The following is a 20,231-nucleotide window of genomic DNA, read 5'->3' as shown; positions in this document are numbered from 1 at the left end:
CGGGCCAATTAAAGTCCCGAAATCGGACGCGCTCGCTTATGCAGGCAAGGCAAGGGTAAGGCGGAATACGGAAAAGGGTGGGACTCGAGGAAGGAAGGAAGGAAGGAAGGAAGGAAGGAAGGAAGGAAGGATCTAACCACGCTCGACGAACGTTATTACTTATTCGACTCAAGGATTTTAAGGGTGGCCGACACGCGGATTTATTTAGATATTCCAACGGTGAGCATCTGCTCGAGCTTCGACTATCAGCCTCTCTTTGTCCGCCGCGCTTTTCCTCGCTCTCGTTTTCGCTCTTCTTTCGACCCGGCATTAATATACACGGAGAAACGACGCGGGGAGTCCGCGTCTGCGACCAGGACTCCGGAAACCCTCGATATTTTTACATAACATTAAGTTGTCGCGAGTCCTGGCCCTCGATGTTCAAGGGGTTGGGTCACTAATGGGGGTTAAAACGCGTAAACGCATCCAGAGAAATTTCACCGATCGACTTTCATCCCTTTACGCCCATTCAAAAACGACGCACCTTACGATTTTTCTAAAAATAGAACTCTATTAAAATTCTGGTTTTACTCCCCCCAGCCTAATCAATCGATCGTTATTCAAAAGAAGCAGCAATCATCATCGATGGAGATTCAGGTGTTTTCAAGGAGGCGAGCAACCGTGATGTATGAATATCGAGGTAGCTACCTTTCAGAGCTGCTCTGATACGATTTTATACAAACGAAGAACGGAAGAATGGTGCATGCACAATCATAAAAGAAGAAGACACGATTTCGTGGATATAATTCTGGTGGTTCGTTCTGCGACGAGTACACATTGTTCGACACATTGCACCGCGACATCGAAGCAATCGTTAGTCACGCTTATCCACGTTTTTCGACTGCTGATCCCCAGTCGACGACCTCGATTCACTGACGGCCTATCGATCCTCGTTGGAACGAGTCGAATGCAAATCGTGGCTCTTAATTGGAAAATGAATTCGACTACGGGACACGATTATTCACGAGAGCGCGCGACTGTCGGTGGCAACTAGTTTCGATGCCACCGCACCGTTTATGCCAATTGTTTCCAGATACGGAATTGTTTCTGTCCCTTATGGTCGGGCTACTTGCGAAAACGTTTATTAACGCTAACTTTACCGTCTTGTTACTCGTTTCAACAAATTATTTGTATTAAGGGTAAGGTCCTTCCTTAGGTGTATTACGTTGAGAACAAGAGAAATAAAAAAGGTAAGGAACGGTCGAACGAAGGTTGGGGGAAAGCAAAAGGCACGGAGTGAAAATGCTGGTGGAAAGAGAGAAAAGTGGGTGGTGGTTGGAACGTTGGGACGGGATCTGGCACGCACCCCCGAATGACAGATGGTATTTTCGCGTATCATGATCGCGGCTAGGATAGTTTCCTATATCGTGGAATATACAGCCCTGGCCTGGCATCGTCGACATGTCGATAGCAGGCCTCGCCGTGCGATACATCCACCGATATCCCCGTACCATGGGTATCCGCGGTCCATCCCCTTCGTTCGACCGCTAAATGGCCAACCGGAGCCACCCCCATGGTGCTCAATTATTGATACTTACCCCTCTAGCCGCCCTGGCTGCATGTTCTCCGATCTGATGCGTTGCTTTGCGTCCTTCCATCCTGTTCACACGTCCGCATCATCCTGCGACCAAAGTTGTCCATTCGAAAATTCACCTGGAAGCAGAAAACGGGCGTTAGAAAATTAGGAAACAAGAAATCTTCCTGTTTCGTCGAGTTCGTTCTAATCAAGATGAGCGGATAAGAGGAGGGAACGATCTGCGCGTAGAGGAACGAGCGGAAGTTTCAAAAGTAGTACGTAGTTCGAAAGTTGTTGAATCGAAGGGTAAAAGGGGAAGGGCTGAGAACCGCTGTGCTCGCAATGGCCTCGATTAACCGTTTGACCGGCTAGAACGAGTGGTCAACGTTTTCCAGACGCCTAGCTCGTCCTATTAAATCTACAGGAAGCCTGCTACAGATATCCCGAGTCGGACGGGTACCGTTTCAATGTTTCTTTGCATCGAATTCTGGACGAAGCTGGTCCTTTCGAAAAGATAAAAAAAAAAAAAAATCAAGAAAACGAGTCGTCCACTGATTAAAAGTTCTCCGCTCGATATCGCAGGAGTTTCTTCGCTGAATCCGTTCGATTAGAAACCAAAAACCGATATCGACTCGACGAAAGAAAGAAGAAAATAAAAAAGAAAGAAACACAAAATAGAAGAAAGAAGTGGAAGAATAGAAGCGAAGAGGTAAATGCAAACGAACGTGGCGCTATCAATGCCATTGAAAATATGATCTAGCCCCACGGTCTTTCCGTAAACTTTAGGAAGCTCGTCTATTCGAAGCTCGTTCGTCAAGCGAGCCGAAGAAGACGAAAAGAAAAGGAGCAGCCTCCATAAAGCGATCGGAGGGAGCGTTCGCCGTTTCATCCATAGACACGGGACTCTCTCTTTCTCTCCTCTAAGTGTATTAGACTCGCGTTTCGACTCTGTGGAAGAAGCCGTGAGGGGGTTGGTGCCGGAGGACGGTTTCGAATGGTGCGAGACGCTGGTCCGAGCCCTGTACCCCGCTAATGGCACCCTCGGGGTATTCCCGGAGAACCCTCTCGTATTTATTATTTAGCGAGGATACCGCTGGAAGGGAGAGAGCGTACGGCTGGCAGGGATGAACAGAGATAGAAAGGAGAGCAACGGAAGGTGACGGCGGGATAGTTGAAGGGAGATAAAAGAGAAGGCGCGAGCAGAGGGTCAACGATGCCAGGCCACGAGGATTTATCCGCAAACATCACACATCGGTCGTGGAACTTCCGTTGAGCACGACTTTCGAGAATGGAGACCGCAGGAAATTAACGGCGACACGTGGTGCTCGGGTCTAGACACGTGTTTAGTCCGGCCGCTAACGATGAAAAATACCGCATCCAATCGAGTTTCGATCGAATCGCTCTTATCGAGAGAACGCGTGCCTCCGATGGGTGACTGGGCGATGTTGTCGAATGAAATTTGAAAAATCATCAATGTCCATCGTTAACCACCCCAGTGTACCGACTGTTCAACGGAAATAACGTTACTACCCGATGGAAATTTGGAGTCCATGGTACTGAAAGAACGTCGCAAACGATGGATGAAAATCGAGAAAATGGCATCAATCGAAGGATCGATTCGCAGATTACGCGGTGGCAAAACAAGTGGAAAAACATCGGGACGGGACAAAAACAATCAGACGGATGGACGGAGGGTTAGAGGGGAGGGAAATCGGGGAAAATCGGAAACAATTGTCGCTTGTGTAGGCAGAGATCGGGAGAGAGAGAGGTTGCGCGCGCGCAATTTGCGCGTCAGGAAAATGCATGCTTCGATGGCAGCAGCTGCGGGACGTTATTGATACTACATTTCTCCCGATTTGACGAATTGCCGTATTGGACTAATGGTCCGAATACGGAGGCCCTGGCTGGCCGGGCCAACCCTGACTCGCGGCTTCCTAGCGAAATCGTTGACCCACCCCCCGACCCTCTGATAAAACTATAACTTGCTCATAATTCTTCGACATTTCGGTCTGCAGAAGCTGAAGAAGTAGAACGAGAACACGGTCGAAGGAATAGCAAGGGAAATACCGATACTTTTGCTCGGTTTCCTTTTCAAGAATTAATACCACCGAATCGAACGTCTATCACGATTTTCTTAATACGTTTTTCCCTATTTTTCCTCACCGATGCAATCGAAGTTGGACGATTTTAGAACATCCATTATTCGAACACTTTGCAACTAAAACGTTCCATTTTTTGAATAGCATCTATATAGAACAAAAATTGTTGAGACTATCGGGAAGAAATGTTTTTACAAATATAGTACAGGTATACCTACCGAGCGATCGCAGGAGGGCGCCAAGAATCAACGTCACAGAAATACACCAGGGGTACAAATGTGGAAAAATAGGTCGATTAAGAGCCTCGGTTTCCTTCAAGCTGTCTCTTAAAATATTCGGCCAGATCGAAATATAATCTCGAAATGGAGAGGCGAGAAATATACGGAACTGAGAGACACGTGTTCGCGTGTGTACTATCTCTGTCGAAATGAGAAAAGGGAGAGCGAGGTATGCGCAATGATATCGTCGAACGTAACGAGTGAAAATAGAAAAAATCGTCAACAAAGACGAACCGTCGACGAGTATACTCTATAAATATATACAACCAGGGTCGATCTGGCCTCGACCGTCGCGAATCACCGCGGAAACGTAAACTGTTTATAAAATCAAACGGCTCGAATCTTCGGTTAAGTACCAGAGAAGGATACATTCGTCGAACTGTGTAATAAAAGAAAATATTTCGTTTGAAATCACCTTGGAACAATGTACTATTGATAGTTTTGTAAATTAATAATTGGAAGAGTGATTGTTTAATTAATTTGTGGTTTATAACACTAATATGATTATTTACTTGCAGATAGTATGACGTGGGGTTTAATAGCCGCCATATTGCATACTGACTACAACGTAGAATTAAATAATAGAATGTGCCCTATTCCTCGAATATTCATTCATTTGTATATCGACTAATTCAATAGTAGTAAATCATAATACATTCATACGTAACACATACATATAATAAAATGTTATATTGTGCTGAATATTATTATCACTCTTTCCCTCCATTTTCAGATTTCTACATTATTCGATACGCAACAATAATTTGTAAGAAATTACACTCACCAAGTTGATCATCAAGCAGGAATTCATGAAACTTCGATGCACTACAAAGAGGAGACCAACTTCTGACCACACAACACGCGTATCCGTCCACTTTTCCAAATCAATTAACTCGAATTAACTTACAATTAATGTGGCACGTGCACCACTTGGCGTCAACGAACACTTTTCAGGAAGAAAACGTCAAATCAAACGGTTAGTCGGATCGGCGGGCGTCGGTGGCGCCACCTGGCAGCAATATCGTGAACTATATCCCTATTTCAAATTATCTACCGCGAATTATCGGCAGCTTGAATTGCACTTTTTCTTTAAAAAATGCAACGTTTTTTTTCTTCTATACATCCTGTACGTTTCTTCTTGATCGATATCGTATTAATTGAATCAACCTAGCACATTTCACCGTGTAAATAATTGATGAACTAAGAATTGAGGATAAATAAGGATTCTCCTTTTCTAATATAATTACGAGCCTGTCGCAATTAAGGCACTTGTATATTATTATTTTCCCTGAACTGATTCAGAAAATGGCCTCGAAGCCAGGGCGAAACGAAACTACATTATGCATAGCGCACCGTTTTTTTTTTTGCTTGCAGCATTCTTGGGATGATAATGGCACCGTTTGAAGTGTTCGCGTAATTAATGAAGCTGAAAAACTTTTGACCCTTAATTACGCTGTCCATTGTACCCGAAGAGTTCTTTCTTTCTCCCTTCCTCCTCGCCGCTGTGAGAATACAGATAAAGAATACGGACTGTATTGCAATCAACGAATGTCGCATAGAATAAATTATAAAACCTGCAATTAATTGTTTTCGATACCTGATATAATTTTTTAAACTTTTAAAACTTAATCCCCTGGGTACCATGGAGGGACCTAAGCAGACCCAGGCATGGGCTGCTGGACAATTAGGGAAAATTAAAAAAAAAAATATTGAAATAGGTATTCAGGAAAGCCTGAATATTCTAATATTTTGCCATTCATAATCTCCATTGTCCATCTTTCATATAAAAACAACCGCTCAATGAGCATTTGTATGGATGAGCCCATAAACGTTCGCGCGTCCATGTTATTTCGGTAAACACCGCCTTTGGCCATCCCATTGTTTTTAGCATCGGATATTTATGTGGAGCAAGCCGCGGTCGAATGGCAGTGAAAAGTAACCGTCCATTTATGCTGCAGCTGCTGTTCCCTTTCTCGATGATTCATTCAAAGCTTCACTGATAACCAATATCGCGTTACACTTTCGCGCATCGCATTAAACGCGCTACAATGAAACAATTAACATTCCCCGACAACGCGTTTGCGTAATATCCCTCGATTGTTCGCGACAAAACAGCGTGCAATAAAACCTTAGAAAATCGAAACGAGAATAGAGAAACCAACCATCGATCGGTCAGAGACCGTTCTATATTCTGTTCCCGTCGAAGAATCTCGCTCGATAAGAAAGTACCCTTCATCACGGTTAGACAGGGTACACATTTGTTCGAGTAAGTTTAACGAACAATCAAGACCGTGCCAATTGTCTCCAATTACACGAAACGATTGCGTTAATAGGTTACTCCATTGTTCCCTCCCAGAAAATTACACCCTTCAGCTTTAAACGCTCATGAACCGAGTCGACCATAGGTTCGTACCTGCTAATCTATTGTACACTTTGGGAGCCTATCCTTTGTCCAAGTGGATTAGAAAATACCTATCTTTACAAGAATTCCCTAAGCTCGTCCATTCGTTTCTTGGTCACGGCACATCCCAAGTGTACAAAGTCCAAGGACAGTTTTAGTAGGTGAAACTAAAATATGGAGATGGACGAGGAGTTTGCGAATTTAGAGAGGGATACGGCCCTGATTTCATCGCGTTTGACGACGGCAAACGATCTACCCTACCCGGTGAGAGGAATGGAGAGCCACGAGAGTGGGTGGGCCTGACAGCGTTGGTCCCAGAACGAAATCGACGGTCGGGCCTCGAATGGCGGGACATGGCGGGGGCTGGGGAATAAGAGTCGGGGCCCTGAGGGTCCCTCGGTCGGGCTTCAGGCCCGGTACAGCAGTGGAGAGGGGCTCGAGGGGGCAAAGGCACATTCCAAGGCAGAACGGCTGCCAGTGAAGGTGGAAGGCACCAGCAGTCTCTCACGATATTGCGCTCCGCTCCTATCCTCGTCGCTTCCTTTCTTCCCAGCTCGTCGTCGCTCGTTTTCACCCGTCCCCGTGGGATCGTCCTGTGCCAGTGCCAGTGCCGTGCCCTGTACGATGCGATACGCGACGCAAAACGACGCTCGCAATCGAATTAACAAGAGAATTCGTGGTCGACCGTGAAGCGTTGAAACCGACGTGCTCTTAGACAGACGTTTCGTGTACAGTGCGAGTGTTCGTGTGTGCGTAAGGTGGTGGTTGTGGTGGTGGTGGTGGTGGGTCTTTTTTGGCGCCAGCTCGCGTGCTCGTGATTCGAAAATGCGCACGCCTAACGACGTAACCCGGTATTCCAGTGGGAAGACCAAGGAACAGAGACACCGCGTCGAAAATAGACTCTCGCCCTCGTGTTCAGGTCCGTGCACCGATCGTCGGGCATGCGGAAGAAGCGTCAACGGGAGACAGTGATTGAGAGGATCCGGCAGACGGGAGCACTTGAATATTCGATCGCGCAGGTGAGCAACACTGTAGAACATTATCCTGTTCCCTTAACTTAACGCGAACACGCGATGGATACGCGATTCGCAACGTTCTATCGCGTGCGAAGAGAAGAAAATTAATACGTGTATGAAAGGTTGAGAGATTTTTCTCACGATGCATACCTCGTTACGGTATAGGATCGTTAACGAGCAGGAACTTTTTAATAATCGCCAGATGCGTTACATTCCAACCAGGATGCCCCGAAACTCTGGCCTGTATAGCAGAATTTCTGGAAACTGTTGACACAGGCGTTGCGTTTGCCGGTGACGAAGGAAACCGGTATTCGTAGCAAAAGGACCAACGTAGATAGCTTATCTGAATGGTAGAAATTAACAGCGCCAAACGTTCAGATAAAAGTTACCGTCCCACGGTCGTCGATCTTTCCCAAAACCGAAATCCTTCTCACTTTCCGTTTCTCTTGACGTCTCCACGGCAGACGGATAGGTACTCTCGAATGGCTACGATATCTTGTGGTCTATAACCTTGCTGGTTAAATCGATTTTACGATCGCCTGTACAGACTGGGCAAAAAATCTTTGGCGAATATCCGGACACAATCGCGGAGAAGCGTCTGGAAGGGGAATGGGAGCCCGAGGAAGGATACGGTGGTGCGCGTATCCTCGGTTTTCTGCGTGAACGAAATTAAATCCACGTGCCGCGAAGTATTCCCATTCTTCCAGCGATCGAGAGATCATCGAACGAGAGAAAAACTGAACCGAGTCCGAGCAATGCCATCGGCATCGAACTTGACCGTGGCCTTCGAAGCGTTTGCGCTCGTATAACGAGATACGAGGAATGCGAGTGGCCGAGACTCACCGTCCTGTACTTACCAGGACTACTTCGAACTGGTCGTTGCAACTAGATGCTCGGATACCAAATGTGTTTAAAGCTTAGTCCACACTTGGTTACAATGTTTCCAACCGTAATGCCTCGAAATGGTTAGCCATTTGTTGCAAGTAGCCGTGTATCAAAGCGTTCACTTAACTTAAGGACGTACCGACCGATTTTGCGATCGACTCGGTAGGTAAAACGCTAAAGGGTCCATTAGTCTAAGATGATTTTCTTGAAAACCAGTCGTTAAATAATCCTGCTTCGTGTCAACCGCTAATGGCTAATGAGAGAAGCGATAATACAACGTTTCACGTGGAAACTGGAAGAGCGCGATGAGAAATAATGGCGGGTTTCGCGTGGTTAAATCGATCGATTTTCTGGCTACTGGTAAAAAGATTACAACAATAGTTTACGGCGCTGCTTATTATCGGGATTCGCAACAATCTCTTAACAAGGTAGTACGAAAGAACTTAGAGGGTGGAAATCTTTCGAATAAGTACAATGCCGAACGGTGAATAGCCCGTTCGTCGCAACTCGAGAAGATTCGTCTAATATTCGCCGGGAATATTTATATACAAGTTCGTCGAAAGCCATTCGGCAAAGTTTTAACGACGGAAGGCGGTAATAGGCTGGGAAAGTTTTTCCGCGTTTCCGTGTCGAGAACGGACGCGATATCCTCCGGTTAGCATCGTCCCATTACTCGGACCCCACGTTGCGTCGTAATTGGGAGATTCGTTAGTCCCTTGACCGTCCGTCAGCTTCCCATGGATCATCCGCAAAGCGCTAAAGTCCCGTACCGATAAAATTGTTGCTGTTATTTTTCTTACGCGAGCGTCAAACGTTTGCGCGGACTCCCGCTGTTTCGCGCAATCCTAGCCGATTCGTCATGTTCAACGAGGCGACCGAGCGGAAAACGAATCGCCTCCGCGTCTCTTAGATTCTCGGATAGACGAGGCCGTTACACGATCCTTTCAGAGATAATTAATCGTTCGCCGGTTTTGTTCGGTTCACAGTATCGTGGTCGTGTTTTCAGGTACTAAAATGTCCCAGCCGCAACTGACCAGCGACTTGGATGTTCCGGAAAGTCCGCAACACCCTTGTCAATGCTCCGCGATGAGCAGCATGGATTCCATGAGGACGCAGAGGGACAGAGGGGAAAGGGGCGTGGGAAGTACAAGAATTTCCAACAGCCAAGAACTGCCCAGAGGTCTGGAGGCGCTTCAGAGCGCTTTCGAACCGATAAAAAGACTGGAAAGTCCGTTATCTCATCAGGAAAGCCAACAGATCAATTTAGAAAACACGAGGAACGTGGATATCATGGAACACCAGGCTACCCTGTCGCCTGGCGCGAGATCGTTGGACGGACAGACCGCCATTCTGTCCAGACATGGTCACAATCTTTCGTGTAGCCCGAGAAACTTGGATCTCTCCCGAAACTTGGCGTTCGAGGCTGCGAGAAGAGTTCAGGAATCCGGCAACTTGCAGGACAACCAACATAGCCTAACTTCCAGCCCTAGCCCTTTGCTGGAGTCTAACTCGGCCTTGCTCGAGACGTCCGCGAAAGATCTGGACAAGCAGCTAGATGATCATGCCGGGTTATCGCCAAAGCAAGCCGCTTCGGGTAAAGATAAGCTGAAGAACATTCAGCAGGTCCTGAATCCCTATCAGCACCATCACGAGCCCACGTCACCGGAACGAAACGTTCATGGACATTTCCACAGCGATGCCCATGCACACGTTCACAAACACGCCGACAATTTTCGAGGTGGCACGAATTTAGACGTTGCCGATGGACTGATGGGTTTTCAACAGCACCAACGACAACACACTCATCATCATCACGGAAACACGAAGACTACCAACGTAGCGCATCATCACGGACCCACGACCGTGCATCACCCCCATGGCCCGCAAGCAATGACGGGGCACCATCATGGAAACCTACCACCCAGCCTAGCTGGCCACGTTCACGGAGGCTCGGTTCCTTTGAGTGGCTCTAGCTCGGGTCATGGTACTCAAACTGCAACCGCGAATCCCAGCACTCATCATCATCCGAACCCTATCCCTGCGTCTACCACGATGGGTCACAGGACATCGCCAACCAGTCATCATCGTCTAGCTGGGAATACCAGCCTGAGCAGTCACTACCCTTCGAACTCTGGCTTCTCCAGCGATCATCATGGTACCTCGAGCGCGATGAGTGGTGCTTCCTCGAATTCGAGTATGTTAAATCACGGAGGTTCACCGGCGGTTCATCGACACGTGGTAAACGCCAACAGCAGTCTGTCGACCACACCGCTTGCCAGCCATCATCACGGCAGCTCGTCGGGTAGCTTAACCGGACACTCTACCGTGAATCATCATCACGTCAGTTCGGGTATATCCTGCGAGTCTTCTTCGTCGAACGCCAACACGAGAACCCATAGCCGTTTAGATCACGTCCACGATCATCATCATCACTTGCAACAAGTGCATCCGTTGCACGCGAGCCACCCAGACGCCCGGCAAAGGGACAGAGCTCCGTCCAGTTTGGAGCATCATAATCATCACCACGGGCACATTCACAGCCACGGGCATCAGCATCCGCAGAACAACGAGACGAAAAACACGTCTCTGATCGGCGTCGATGCCATACAGGTATTTGCCAAGGTTGCAACACGATGCGAGATAATTGAATCTCTACTTTCGTTCAGGTTCAAAATTTAAATATCAAATTCGCTGTCTACGGCAACAATTTATCGAGATTTTTCTTTTTCCCGACTTGTCCAGAAGCTTCTTACGAAATGATGCTTGTGACATTTAGGTATCGGCTCCTTCGAAGAGTAAATGTCAGTGTCATGTGGTGCAAACTGGAGGAAACAAGAGAGGACCAGAGGGTGAAAGCGACGGAGGCGTTGAAGTGACATCAAGAACGCATCAACCCCCTGCGCTTCCTCCCCGGCCACCCCCTAGACCGACCAGGCGATACGAGACAACGTCCGTCAACCAGTGTAAGTGTTTATCACCTATTTTTTTTCTCATTTACTTTAACATTTCCCTCTATATAAATTGCGTATAAACGACTGCGGTGTAAAAAACAACAAATATAATTATTCATCGACTACCCAAGAAACTGGTTACTCGAGGAGAACATCTATCGCAATAGGGAATCAATATTTCCAGCACGTAAGCTTGTCAGTTTGAATGGTGGATAAGCAGTATCGTTTCCATTCGAAGCACTCTTCTCACCCTCGCTCGACTTCCGCTTAAAACAAGCATGTCACCCAGTCGGACAGCGTTTCCGGGAGTTCGATTCACAGGAAGTTAGCCGGTAGCTCCATCCTTGGTCGTCAAAACCGAGGATCATCCTAACGTCTGTAGTATCAGCGGAATAACGAGCAAGGAAACGTATCCACCACCCTTCTTATCAATAGCTGAGACACGTTATCGACGCCGACGAGCGCTGTTGACCGATTCTGCTCGCTCGAAGAAGCAACCCCTGATGGAATTTCAACCCTCGACCGCGTCGAGTCGCTCGAATCGTCAGGGTATATCGACCAGTCGATGCTCGCAGTAACCGAGAGCAGGAGCATCGTGTCGTGAAGAATCCTTCTGCGAATCGAACAACAAGCTACGTTACTTTTACCCTCTGTCACGTTAATCCGAACGTTGCAGCGTGAATAACGTCGGAAAGAATGCCGTTTCGGGGGTGCTTTCAAAAGGATTTTCAAAGGCCCACCCCTGGCCTACGAATCGCCACCACCACCACCACCTGTGGGACACCTCGGCGTGCGGGGTAACATAGAGAACTCGTGGAGAGTCTCTCCAGTTGTTGTGCACTCGCGTTCGTCTTCGAACCTGTAAGAAGAAACAGGCTGCACCTGAAATTTTGGGATTCGAGAAGGACACGAAGATTTCGTAACATCTGGGAGAATCTTCGTAACGATCTTGTCACAGGACGATGAGTAAAACTGGTGATTATCATACTCGATCGTGAACCGATCAATGAAAAAGTGGACTGTAAAGGGTTGACCTTGAGAAGTAGTGGACCCTTCTAGGAAAGACAGGCGATGCGCAAACGTAGTCCATGTGCCATCGAACAGGAGACACTAGTGCGTGCCGTGATTTTCATCTTCGATTTCTCTGCTTTCTGGTTGACGCAACCGTACGCGATTTAAAATTCAAATTCCTCGTGAGGTTTACACGAGAGGATCGTGCGACGACAACGTGATAAAAATTGAACGTTTGTGCGAAAGAAAACATTGCTCGTGACTGGCACGTGTTGGCCGAGCCAACTTGGAGAAAGGATCGAAATCATCGGAGGGTGGAGGCAGATAAGTTTGACTGAGTTACTTAAAGAAGAAAGAAGATGGATGGATACCCGGTGCTCCAGATAGTGCGATGTCGGCTTGGAACGGAAATGGAGATGGATAACCAGGGTTATCCGTTCACAATGGCGGCACACTCGCATTCCCACTTGCCGCATCCGTCAAACCACGCGCACTTCCCGAGATCGCATTACCCTCACCCCTGTGGTATGCCGATTAACCCCTTCTTGTTAATTTATCAATCGGTTCTGCAACCCCATTCTACCTCCGCCGTTGATCCGCGTAACCGCGTAATCTGCTATTAGCTATTCCATTAAGTCTCCTCTGATGCGATAATTAATTCCCTCGATCGTTAAACATGCATTTCACGATCACATTCGAGGCAGAAAAGTTATCCCTTGATACGATGAATTTTAATCCTCGAACAGGGTCAATCGCGATACGAAAATACGAAATATTTCCAATCGGGCTTTCACTAAAATTAGACACCTGAATTTTTCAACGGAACACTCGTGTAAAATAAGCCATTAACGCGTTGAACGCCATGGGGGTCACCGGTGACCGGCCCCAAAACTTACACACGTCTGAATAATTAAAAAAAAGAAAAGCAATAGAAAAACATTTTTTAAGTAATATTGCTATGGTACAAATAATGTGAAATGACAAATAGAAAGCTTGCAATTTGAAATTTGAAAATTAATTATTACTATTCTTAATAATTAGAGTTTTAATACGTTCCACAAAAAATGTCCAATTTCACTGTGACATTCAACATGTTAAAGCGATGTAGAGGACTATGTTTCAGAAACTTATCTTCCACCATGAACGTTCTATTTTTACATAGTAAAAAAAATATATTACATTGCCGTGGAAGGTCACGTGGATGACGAAAGGTTACCGTATAAATAGATATCGACGAGCTTCTTAATAAAACACGCGTTTAACGGTGTACCGGGAGGTAGCGCGATAAAATCTTTGAAATTCAACTTCGACACATCGGAAATCAAGTAGTTTTCGAGTCTGTAATAAGGTCAAGCATTCGATTGGAATTGGGACGCTGAAGATCGTGTAGATTAAGCAGAGATGTAAAATTAGAAGATGTAAGATTACTCGAGGATACTTTTCTAAATGAAAATTGCATTGACGTTTAAATCCTCGAATCGTAACTATACCGGTCCAGGTAGTACAGGTGCAGTTTGGTCAGAAATCTTGGCCTCTTGCATTCACAAAAAGGTAACAAAGGTGGCAGGTAGCCGAAGGCATTCAATAAAAGTGTTTTCTAAGCCGGTTTCAATAGACTAGAGAAAGCTCGAAGCAAGGTTGCGTAGTAAACCGAAGGAAAAGATTTTTGCCTCATTGAAATTCTGGACGACTTTTTAGAATCATCAAATTTATCACTCAACAGAAGTCTATTCGGTGAACAATGACCGAAGCTCTGAGAAAATATAAATTCTGGTTCAATAGAATCTTTCAATGGAACGTTGGTCGCATAATCTTCGTGGATTTTACTGGTCGGCAGAAAAATAATTAGATTTTTAATTACAGAAGATGATCTCTCCACTCGTACGTTGGCTGTGCTATAGAAAGGCACAGTACCCTCCTTTATTAATGGGAAACCTGATTAAAAAGTTCAGCTCTGTCGAGTCTCGTTTTCTCTTCAGGAGGGAAAGAGAGAATCTGCTATTGTCTTTGAAGAGACATAGCATCGACGCTTGCACCGCTCAACATTCATCGAAGGAATTTTCAATAGAGCGTAGTCGGCTCGATTGCGAGCTTTGACAACAAAAGTTGAAGAGCCCGGATGATTGAAAATGGAATACCTCTGTTACGTCCCACCAAAGAAAAATAACGCTTTCTACGATGCTTACATGCCGTAGAGGCAATTTCAACGACGCGTTTCAACGCGGTATCTTCTCGTTGAATTGCAATTCAGCACGACTTGAAAGAAGGAGAAAAAAAAAAGGTCCAACATATCTAAGCATCGTCAAACAATGGTTAATTCTTTGCTCTTGTAACCAATTGACAAGAGAGGTGGTTAACAAAGAAAAATAAGGTGATGTAAGAGGTAATCACCGATCTAGGAAGATTCGAAGAATTTCGCTGAAAGCACCTTTCTCATTCTGGTTAGATCAGGGCCTACCGTTGTTGGGTTCTCACGCAACGTGAAAGGAGAAATCTAAGTCGTGCAGGACCTTTTTTCTGAAAAGGGTCGATAATCGTTTACAAAAGATTCCGTTTGGCCGCCGAAAAATATCCTTCCAGCTATTTCGTGTTTCTTAGAGATCCTTTGAAACGATACAACGTAGAGATTTTAGAAGTTAGATATCCCAAAACTATTCCATTCAGTACTCCTTTCTCTATTTTAATTCCTCGCTATCGTAGGATTACTGTAAATGACCGATTTGAATTTTACAGGCCATACCGGTGAAGGTGGTTGCTGCAAGAAGTACGTTGTCCTTTGTTGCCTTTGTGGCGGCTTGAGCGCCGCGGTTGGCAGTCTCTTTTTGGCGGTACACGCGGTCCTTTCAGCCCACACGGCTAGTCTAGCTCTCTTTGAGACTGTACCATCTTACATTCCTGGCATAATGGTAAGAGACTGAGATCGGAATCTATCGATCGACCTCGCTTCAACGTGCATGCAACGCACCACTAAATTTCATCCTGACCTTATGGTTAATCCTCCTGCGGCCGATTGAGCATTCAGCTGTCCTGCACCCACGTAAGGGTTAACGAATTATCAAATAAATAACTCCATGGATTTCTAACGTATTTTTCAGTTAATTCTAATGGGTCTGTTCACGATGCTGCTCGCCAGGCGGAAGCACAGATATGGACTTCTGGTAAGTGCGTTACGATTATCTCAAATACAGTAGAACCTCGATTATCCAAAATAAAATTCTGTTTAGAATGTTCGGATAATCAGGTGATCAAATTATTAGAGCCACTCGCATAAATTGACGATTTTACATAAAAATGATTAATTCTTAAATGAAAACCGAGTTAAACAGAATTTTTGTTACTTTTTTATGATGTATTGATGCTTGGAGTATTTTTTTGTATATTAATAGTGGAGAATTATTGATTAAAAGTTACACAATGTAAAAACCTTAAAATTATGGCTCTATTTCTACACAAACACGAAAAACCCTTTAATAAGCCACTGGATATTAGAAACACATTACGTACGAAAAATGTTAATTTTTTAATTTTAAATATTGTTTACTCATTTTTATTTTCCCAATTTTTTAGTGCTGCCAAATTGCATATTTTTTCAAAGTTAATAATTTCACTGGGGTACCATCTCAGGACTGTCATCCACGTTCGGATAATCGAGGTTCTACTGTAGCTCGTCAACAATTTTCTTGTTAAGATAATTTCGTAATTTTTGATAGATGAAGGTGTGTGGATCCGTCGGTGTGGTGTGCGCGTTGGTATGCGTGCTCGTCACAGTAACCACAACAGTGATACACATGTCTCGACTGCAAGGTCTTCGGAAGTGCGTTTACACCGTGAAGGCGAGGTGTGTATTTCATATTTTCACCAAATCTTAGATAATCAAATTACTAATAATTATTGAATTAGGTCGTGCACGTGTTACGGGGCACCGGAAGGAGACCCCGGGGTCCTCTTCGAAGGCACTCCTCATTGCGAAGCGGTTCACGGTGCCTTGCACGCCTGCTTGAGAGCACTGTTCGGCGTTTCCGTCGCTGGAATCTTGGCATGCATATTCTCGTGCATGCTGGTGTACCAGTTACTGAGTCACGAGAAGAAGAAGATGTACTGGGAGCAGCTGGAGCTCAGATGCAGATCTCTGTACGGTCAAGGAGGCACCGTGGGACCAGCGACTGGTTCCTGTGGCTGCTGCAACGACTGCGGTGGCGCTGGCCCATGGTGGGCCCAGACACCCGGAAATCTGTACACGCCGAATCCTGATTTGGCACCGTCCAGGTACGCGAGTTTCGTTTCGATCGGACACATAATCGACGAACATCGGTAATGCTTCCTCGAACGTTGTATAACACGAACACGTTACCGTCACCGTTATCGCGTGATTAAATTTTCAACGACAGAACGCCGCTTCCCGCGAGCTGGCTTCATTGAGAAATTATTGATGCAATTCAAATGCGGCGTGTACGTTCGCCGTGGAGCGTAACGATACATATTCAATAGACTTCATTCGCGAATGTCACGAATATCGGATACGAGGTGCAATAAACTCGTAAACAAGCCAATGATCCCAGCCTTCGGTAACATGTGTATTGTATTCCTGTAATCCGCTAATGTATGGCATTAATTAAGCCAGGATTCTGCTTCTGACATTTAGAAACAGAGATTTCTTCGTCTCTGAAATTCACTATGACGAACGATCCATTCTTTCGAGCGTTCGCAAAAAGCAACGATCGTGTCTCTCGATTACTTTCGTGAAAGGTTACGATAAGTTCTGCTTCACCTTTTCGAAAACTTTCTTTTATGCCGTTGACAGATTCAATGAATACGTTTCTCTTTGATGTTGCAGAAGATGGAGACTTCCATGGTCCAGGTCCAGAGGACCAGCACCGAGTCCTGATTCAAATTACGGTTTTCACACGCAGGCCAGGCAGACGGAAGCCAACGTAGAAAATACCAACGGCCCTTACAGCGTCCTTAATTCCCAATCCAGTGGCCCTTATTCGGTTTTGAACGCACAAAACGGACCGTACACCCCCAGCACAGCTTCTTACAGCGTTCTAGAGGCTCCTGTTCCTATGTGGGGCCCTCCGCCACCTTACAGCGATCCCAACAGTCCAGCTAGGAGGCCACAAGTGACTGAACAGAGGCCAAGGATCACCAAACGGATCGAGAATTTCGAAAACAACGAGGGTAAGGATCTAGATCAGCGTTCAAATATTTACTATCGCTAGAAATGTGCGATCAGAATCGCGGAATATTTGTTTCGTGCGAAACAACAGTGTATGTTTCAAATTATTGTTTACTGAACGGAAACAGGGTAAACATTGATACATACACAGGGTGTTCTTTTTTAAGGGGTGATTCTAGGGATTAAAATAAGACGAAATAGCGTTTGCGGCTTTGTTTTCCAGTAATTAACGTTTAAAAATTCGAATAAAAAGCCCCTAAAACCTGTAATCTGCCCAGCACCGACGACTGAACGTCACTGCAGTACCGAGAAACAGAATAACACGAGATAAGTTTCTACTATTCGATGATTGTTGGTTATAACTGTTGCCACCCCTGCTGACCTGACGTTCAGTCGTCGGTGCTGGGCAGATTACAGGTTTTAGGGGCTTTTTACTCGAATTTTTATCTTATTTTGATCCCTAGAACCACCCTTTAAAAAATCTCCCACCTGTTGTCAAACGCCCTGTATAAGAAGGTAAAACGCAACCTGTAACACTGGACATACACCAACGACACGACTGCCGATGATCTCTTTGACGCTACGCACCGCCTAAAAATCAAGGGTCTTTTCTAAACAAACGTCACGAAAGCTACCCTCGTACCGACTAAAATTTACTAAAATAACATCCTGCTCGAATCGAAGGTCTGAACACCGTCGCTGCGGATCACAGATCAAGATCCGTGAAACGTCCTTCCGATAACTACGAGAATGCCGAGGAAATATCGAACAGCACCGACCCAGAGGGAGGGAACGAGGGTACGATGAAGGGGAGAAGAACCAGGAAGCCTTTAAAGGGTGTTGAAAACAGTGCCTTCCAACAGGAAGCGAATCCTGGTCCCAAACAGTCGGAAAGCGAACTCTATTTCGGCGACGTGTCTTCCTGTTGCGGTCCAGAGAGCAGTTTCTACGACCTGGCCGTGGACAAAGAAGGTACACCCTTTCAACTACAAAGGGCTCGGCAGAAATAAACGATCGTTTCAATTCAATTTCTTCAGGCGCGGAACATTCGGAGGGCGTTGATTACCTGGCAGCTCGTTTAGGTAAACGACAACTCTCGAAGAGGTCCAGGATGCCTCTTCCTCTTCCGTCGGACAGCGGCGACATACCGTCGGACAATTACGCGAACAACGACGAACCGAGAAGTGCGAGAGGACCGTTTCTAGCTCCTGACGCCCAGTACGAGGTGATTCAACAAGGCAGATACTCTTATTACGCGTCGAAGGACGACGAACAGCTCCAAGAAGGTCCAGCGACTTCGGGATACTTCAGAGAGGAGGAAGGTGAGAGAGGAAGAGAGAGGGATTACAGGGACTACAGGAGCAGTCAGGAAGAGGAAACACCTCAATGTTGTCTGAGCGACTCGACGACGTTGGACTCGGGCTGGCAAAGCGGAGAACAACAACAATCGGACGATAACGTACGACCGGTGAACGTGTGATTAGATTTCAATGAGAAATAAGATTGTACGAGGAGGATTGTACGAAGCCTGAGGATACTTATAGTCTGAATGAAGGTAGAGAGAAAAGAAGTAGACGGAAAGGTGGTTTATCCAACGATCCAGGCTCGGTAGAATTTATTTTTCAAGGATCAGTGAAAGGATCGTCTCCGCTTAGCCTTTCGTTGTACACGTTGGAGATATCCTTCCAAGTTCATCGCAATTGAACTGCCGCGAGTTAGATAGGGGATCGTGTAGAATATAAAGATGGTGATAAGAATAGAAATCTTATAATTACCATGTTTATAATAGAGTATAAGCGTTGTGATTTGTGGTACGATAGCTTAAGACGTAAACCTTTAATCGTTAGAGCATTAAGCGAACGAGATTATGTCGCGTTAACAGAAGTCTGATAAAGGATTACGCGAGAGTATTTCCGAGATAATCCTACTTAGCACTGTATTTTTGTTAATTAAACGCTATGTCGCCCGATGTTGTTCGTAACGTTAATCTTTAATGTATGTCGAATGGAAATCGTACATAGAGAAAGAGATAACTAGTTTCATAGGTGACAAGTCATGGAAAAGGTATCTATGAAATAAAATAATCATTGAAAGAAACAGATAGATTTTTCCAAAGGTTTTTTGCAAACAATGTTCTATTTTTCAATGGATACCTTTTCCTTGGCGACTCGTTAGAAACGTCCATGTACAAACGTGTGTGCTTTACTCTTGCCAATATCTTGCTAGGTGTCAACCGATTTTCGCACTTACACGCTAATCGTTGCAAAAATATTTATCGTTCAACGATACGTTCCGATTCGCGCACCATTAGTTCATCAAATTCTATTCACTGCCTTTTAAACCAACAATTTATCTTCCAATAAATCGAACGAAATATCTTCGAGCATCCGAACACGAAGTCTGACGCGATTTTACAATGTTTGCAAAGAAATTGTCGTTATTCGTGCTTGTCGATGTTTATCGCTTCGAAGGAATCGTATCGGTGATCTGTGTTAGTTACTTTGCGTTCTAGAGACGTGAATTACAAGAACAATATACAATCCAGGTGGACCAAGAACAATGTAGAGAAAGAAGCGATTTTTACCGAATTAACGTGACAGATTTTCTACACTACCGTCGACTAGAGCCGTTCATTATAGAACACGCGAAGCAGATGCATATTTTATAACCATGATTCGAGAGTGAAAGAGGCAAGGCCAGCTTAGGAGAGTAGTTTAACGTTGTTTACTCGATAAAAGTGTACCTTAACAGCGATACGTAGCTAAGTCCGATACATTGTCGAACGATGTAACTGACAATTATTAAGAATAAAGCTTTGTTTTGTAAAGAAATCACGCGTGATTCGTTTCAAACAATACT

At 45.4% G+C, this 20,231-nt stretch overlaps 1 protein-coding gene and 1 long non-coding RNA gene across 2 annotated transcripts in view; one reads left to right on the top strand and one right to left on the bottom strand.

The window, feature by feature from the left end:
- LOC117603346 (uncharacterized) overlaps positions 1-20,231 on the bottom strand; it is a 102,640-nt gene that overhangs the window by 51,786 nt on the left and 30,623 nt on the right. Inside the window, exon 4 of the long non-coding RNA XR_004581207.2 lies at positions 1,578-1,692. This is a non-coding gene — a long non-coding RNA (uncharacterized LOC117603346). The remainder of the gene's footprint in view (positions 1-1,577; positions 1,693-20,231) is intronic.
- LOC117603336 (uncharacterized) lies at positions 6,790-20,177 on the top strand. Its single transcript, XM_034322360.2, has 10 exons — positions 6,790-7,352; positions 9,241-10,844; positions 11,011-11,197; positions 14,930-15,102; positions 15,292-15,354; positions 15,907-16,034; positions 16,097-16,462; positions 17,031-17,374; positions 18,057-18,344; positions 18,410-20,177. The coding sequence occupies exons 2-10, from the start codon at positions 9,249-9,251 to the stop codon at positions 18,850-18,852; spliced, it is 3,588 nt and encodes a 1,195-aa protein (XP_034178251.1). The 5' UTR covers positions 6,790-7,352; positions 9,241-9,248; the 3' UTR covers positions 18,853-20,177.

This window comes from Osmia lignaria, chromosome 4, assembly GCF_051020975.1.
Source record: "Osmia lignaria lignaria isolate PbOS001 chromosome 4, iyOsmLign1, whole genome shotgun sequence".
In the NCBI taxonomy this organism is placed as follows: Eukaryota; Metazoa; Arthropoda; class Insecta; order Hymenoptera; family Megachilidae; genus Osmia; species Osmia lignaria.
This window is presented reverse-complemented; position numbering and strand designations above follow the sequence as displayed.

Bases quoted from the DNA above. Each gene is read 5' to 3' on its own strand.
- LOC117603336 (XM_034322360.2), top strand. From the start codon at position 9,249: ATGTCCCAGCCGCAACTGACCAGCGACTTGGATGTTCCGGAAAGTCCG. The intron at 10,845-11,010 runs GTATTTGCCAAG...TGTGACATTTAG, and splicing joins TCGGCGTCGATGCCATACAG to GTATCGGCTCCTTCGAAGAG. The intron at 16,463-17,030 runs GTACGCGAGTTT...TTGATGTTGCAG, and splicing joins CCTGATTTGGCACCGTCCAG to AAGATGGAGACTTCCATGGT.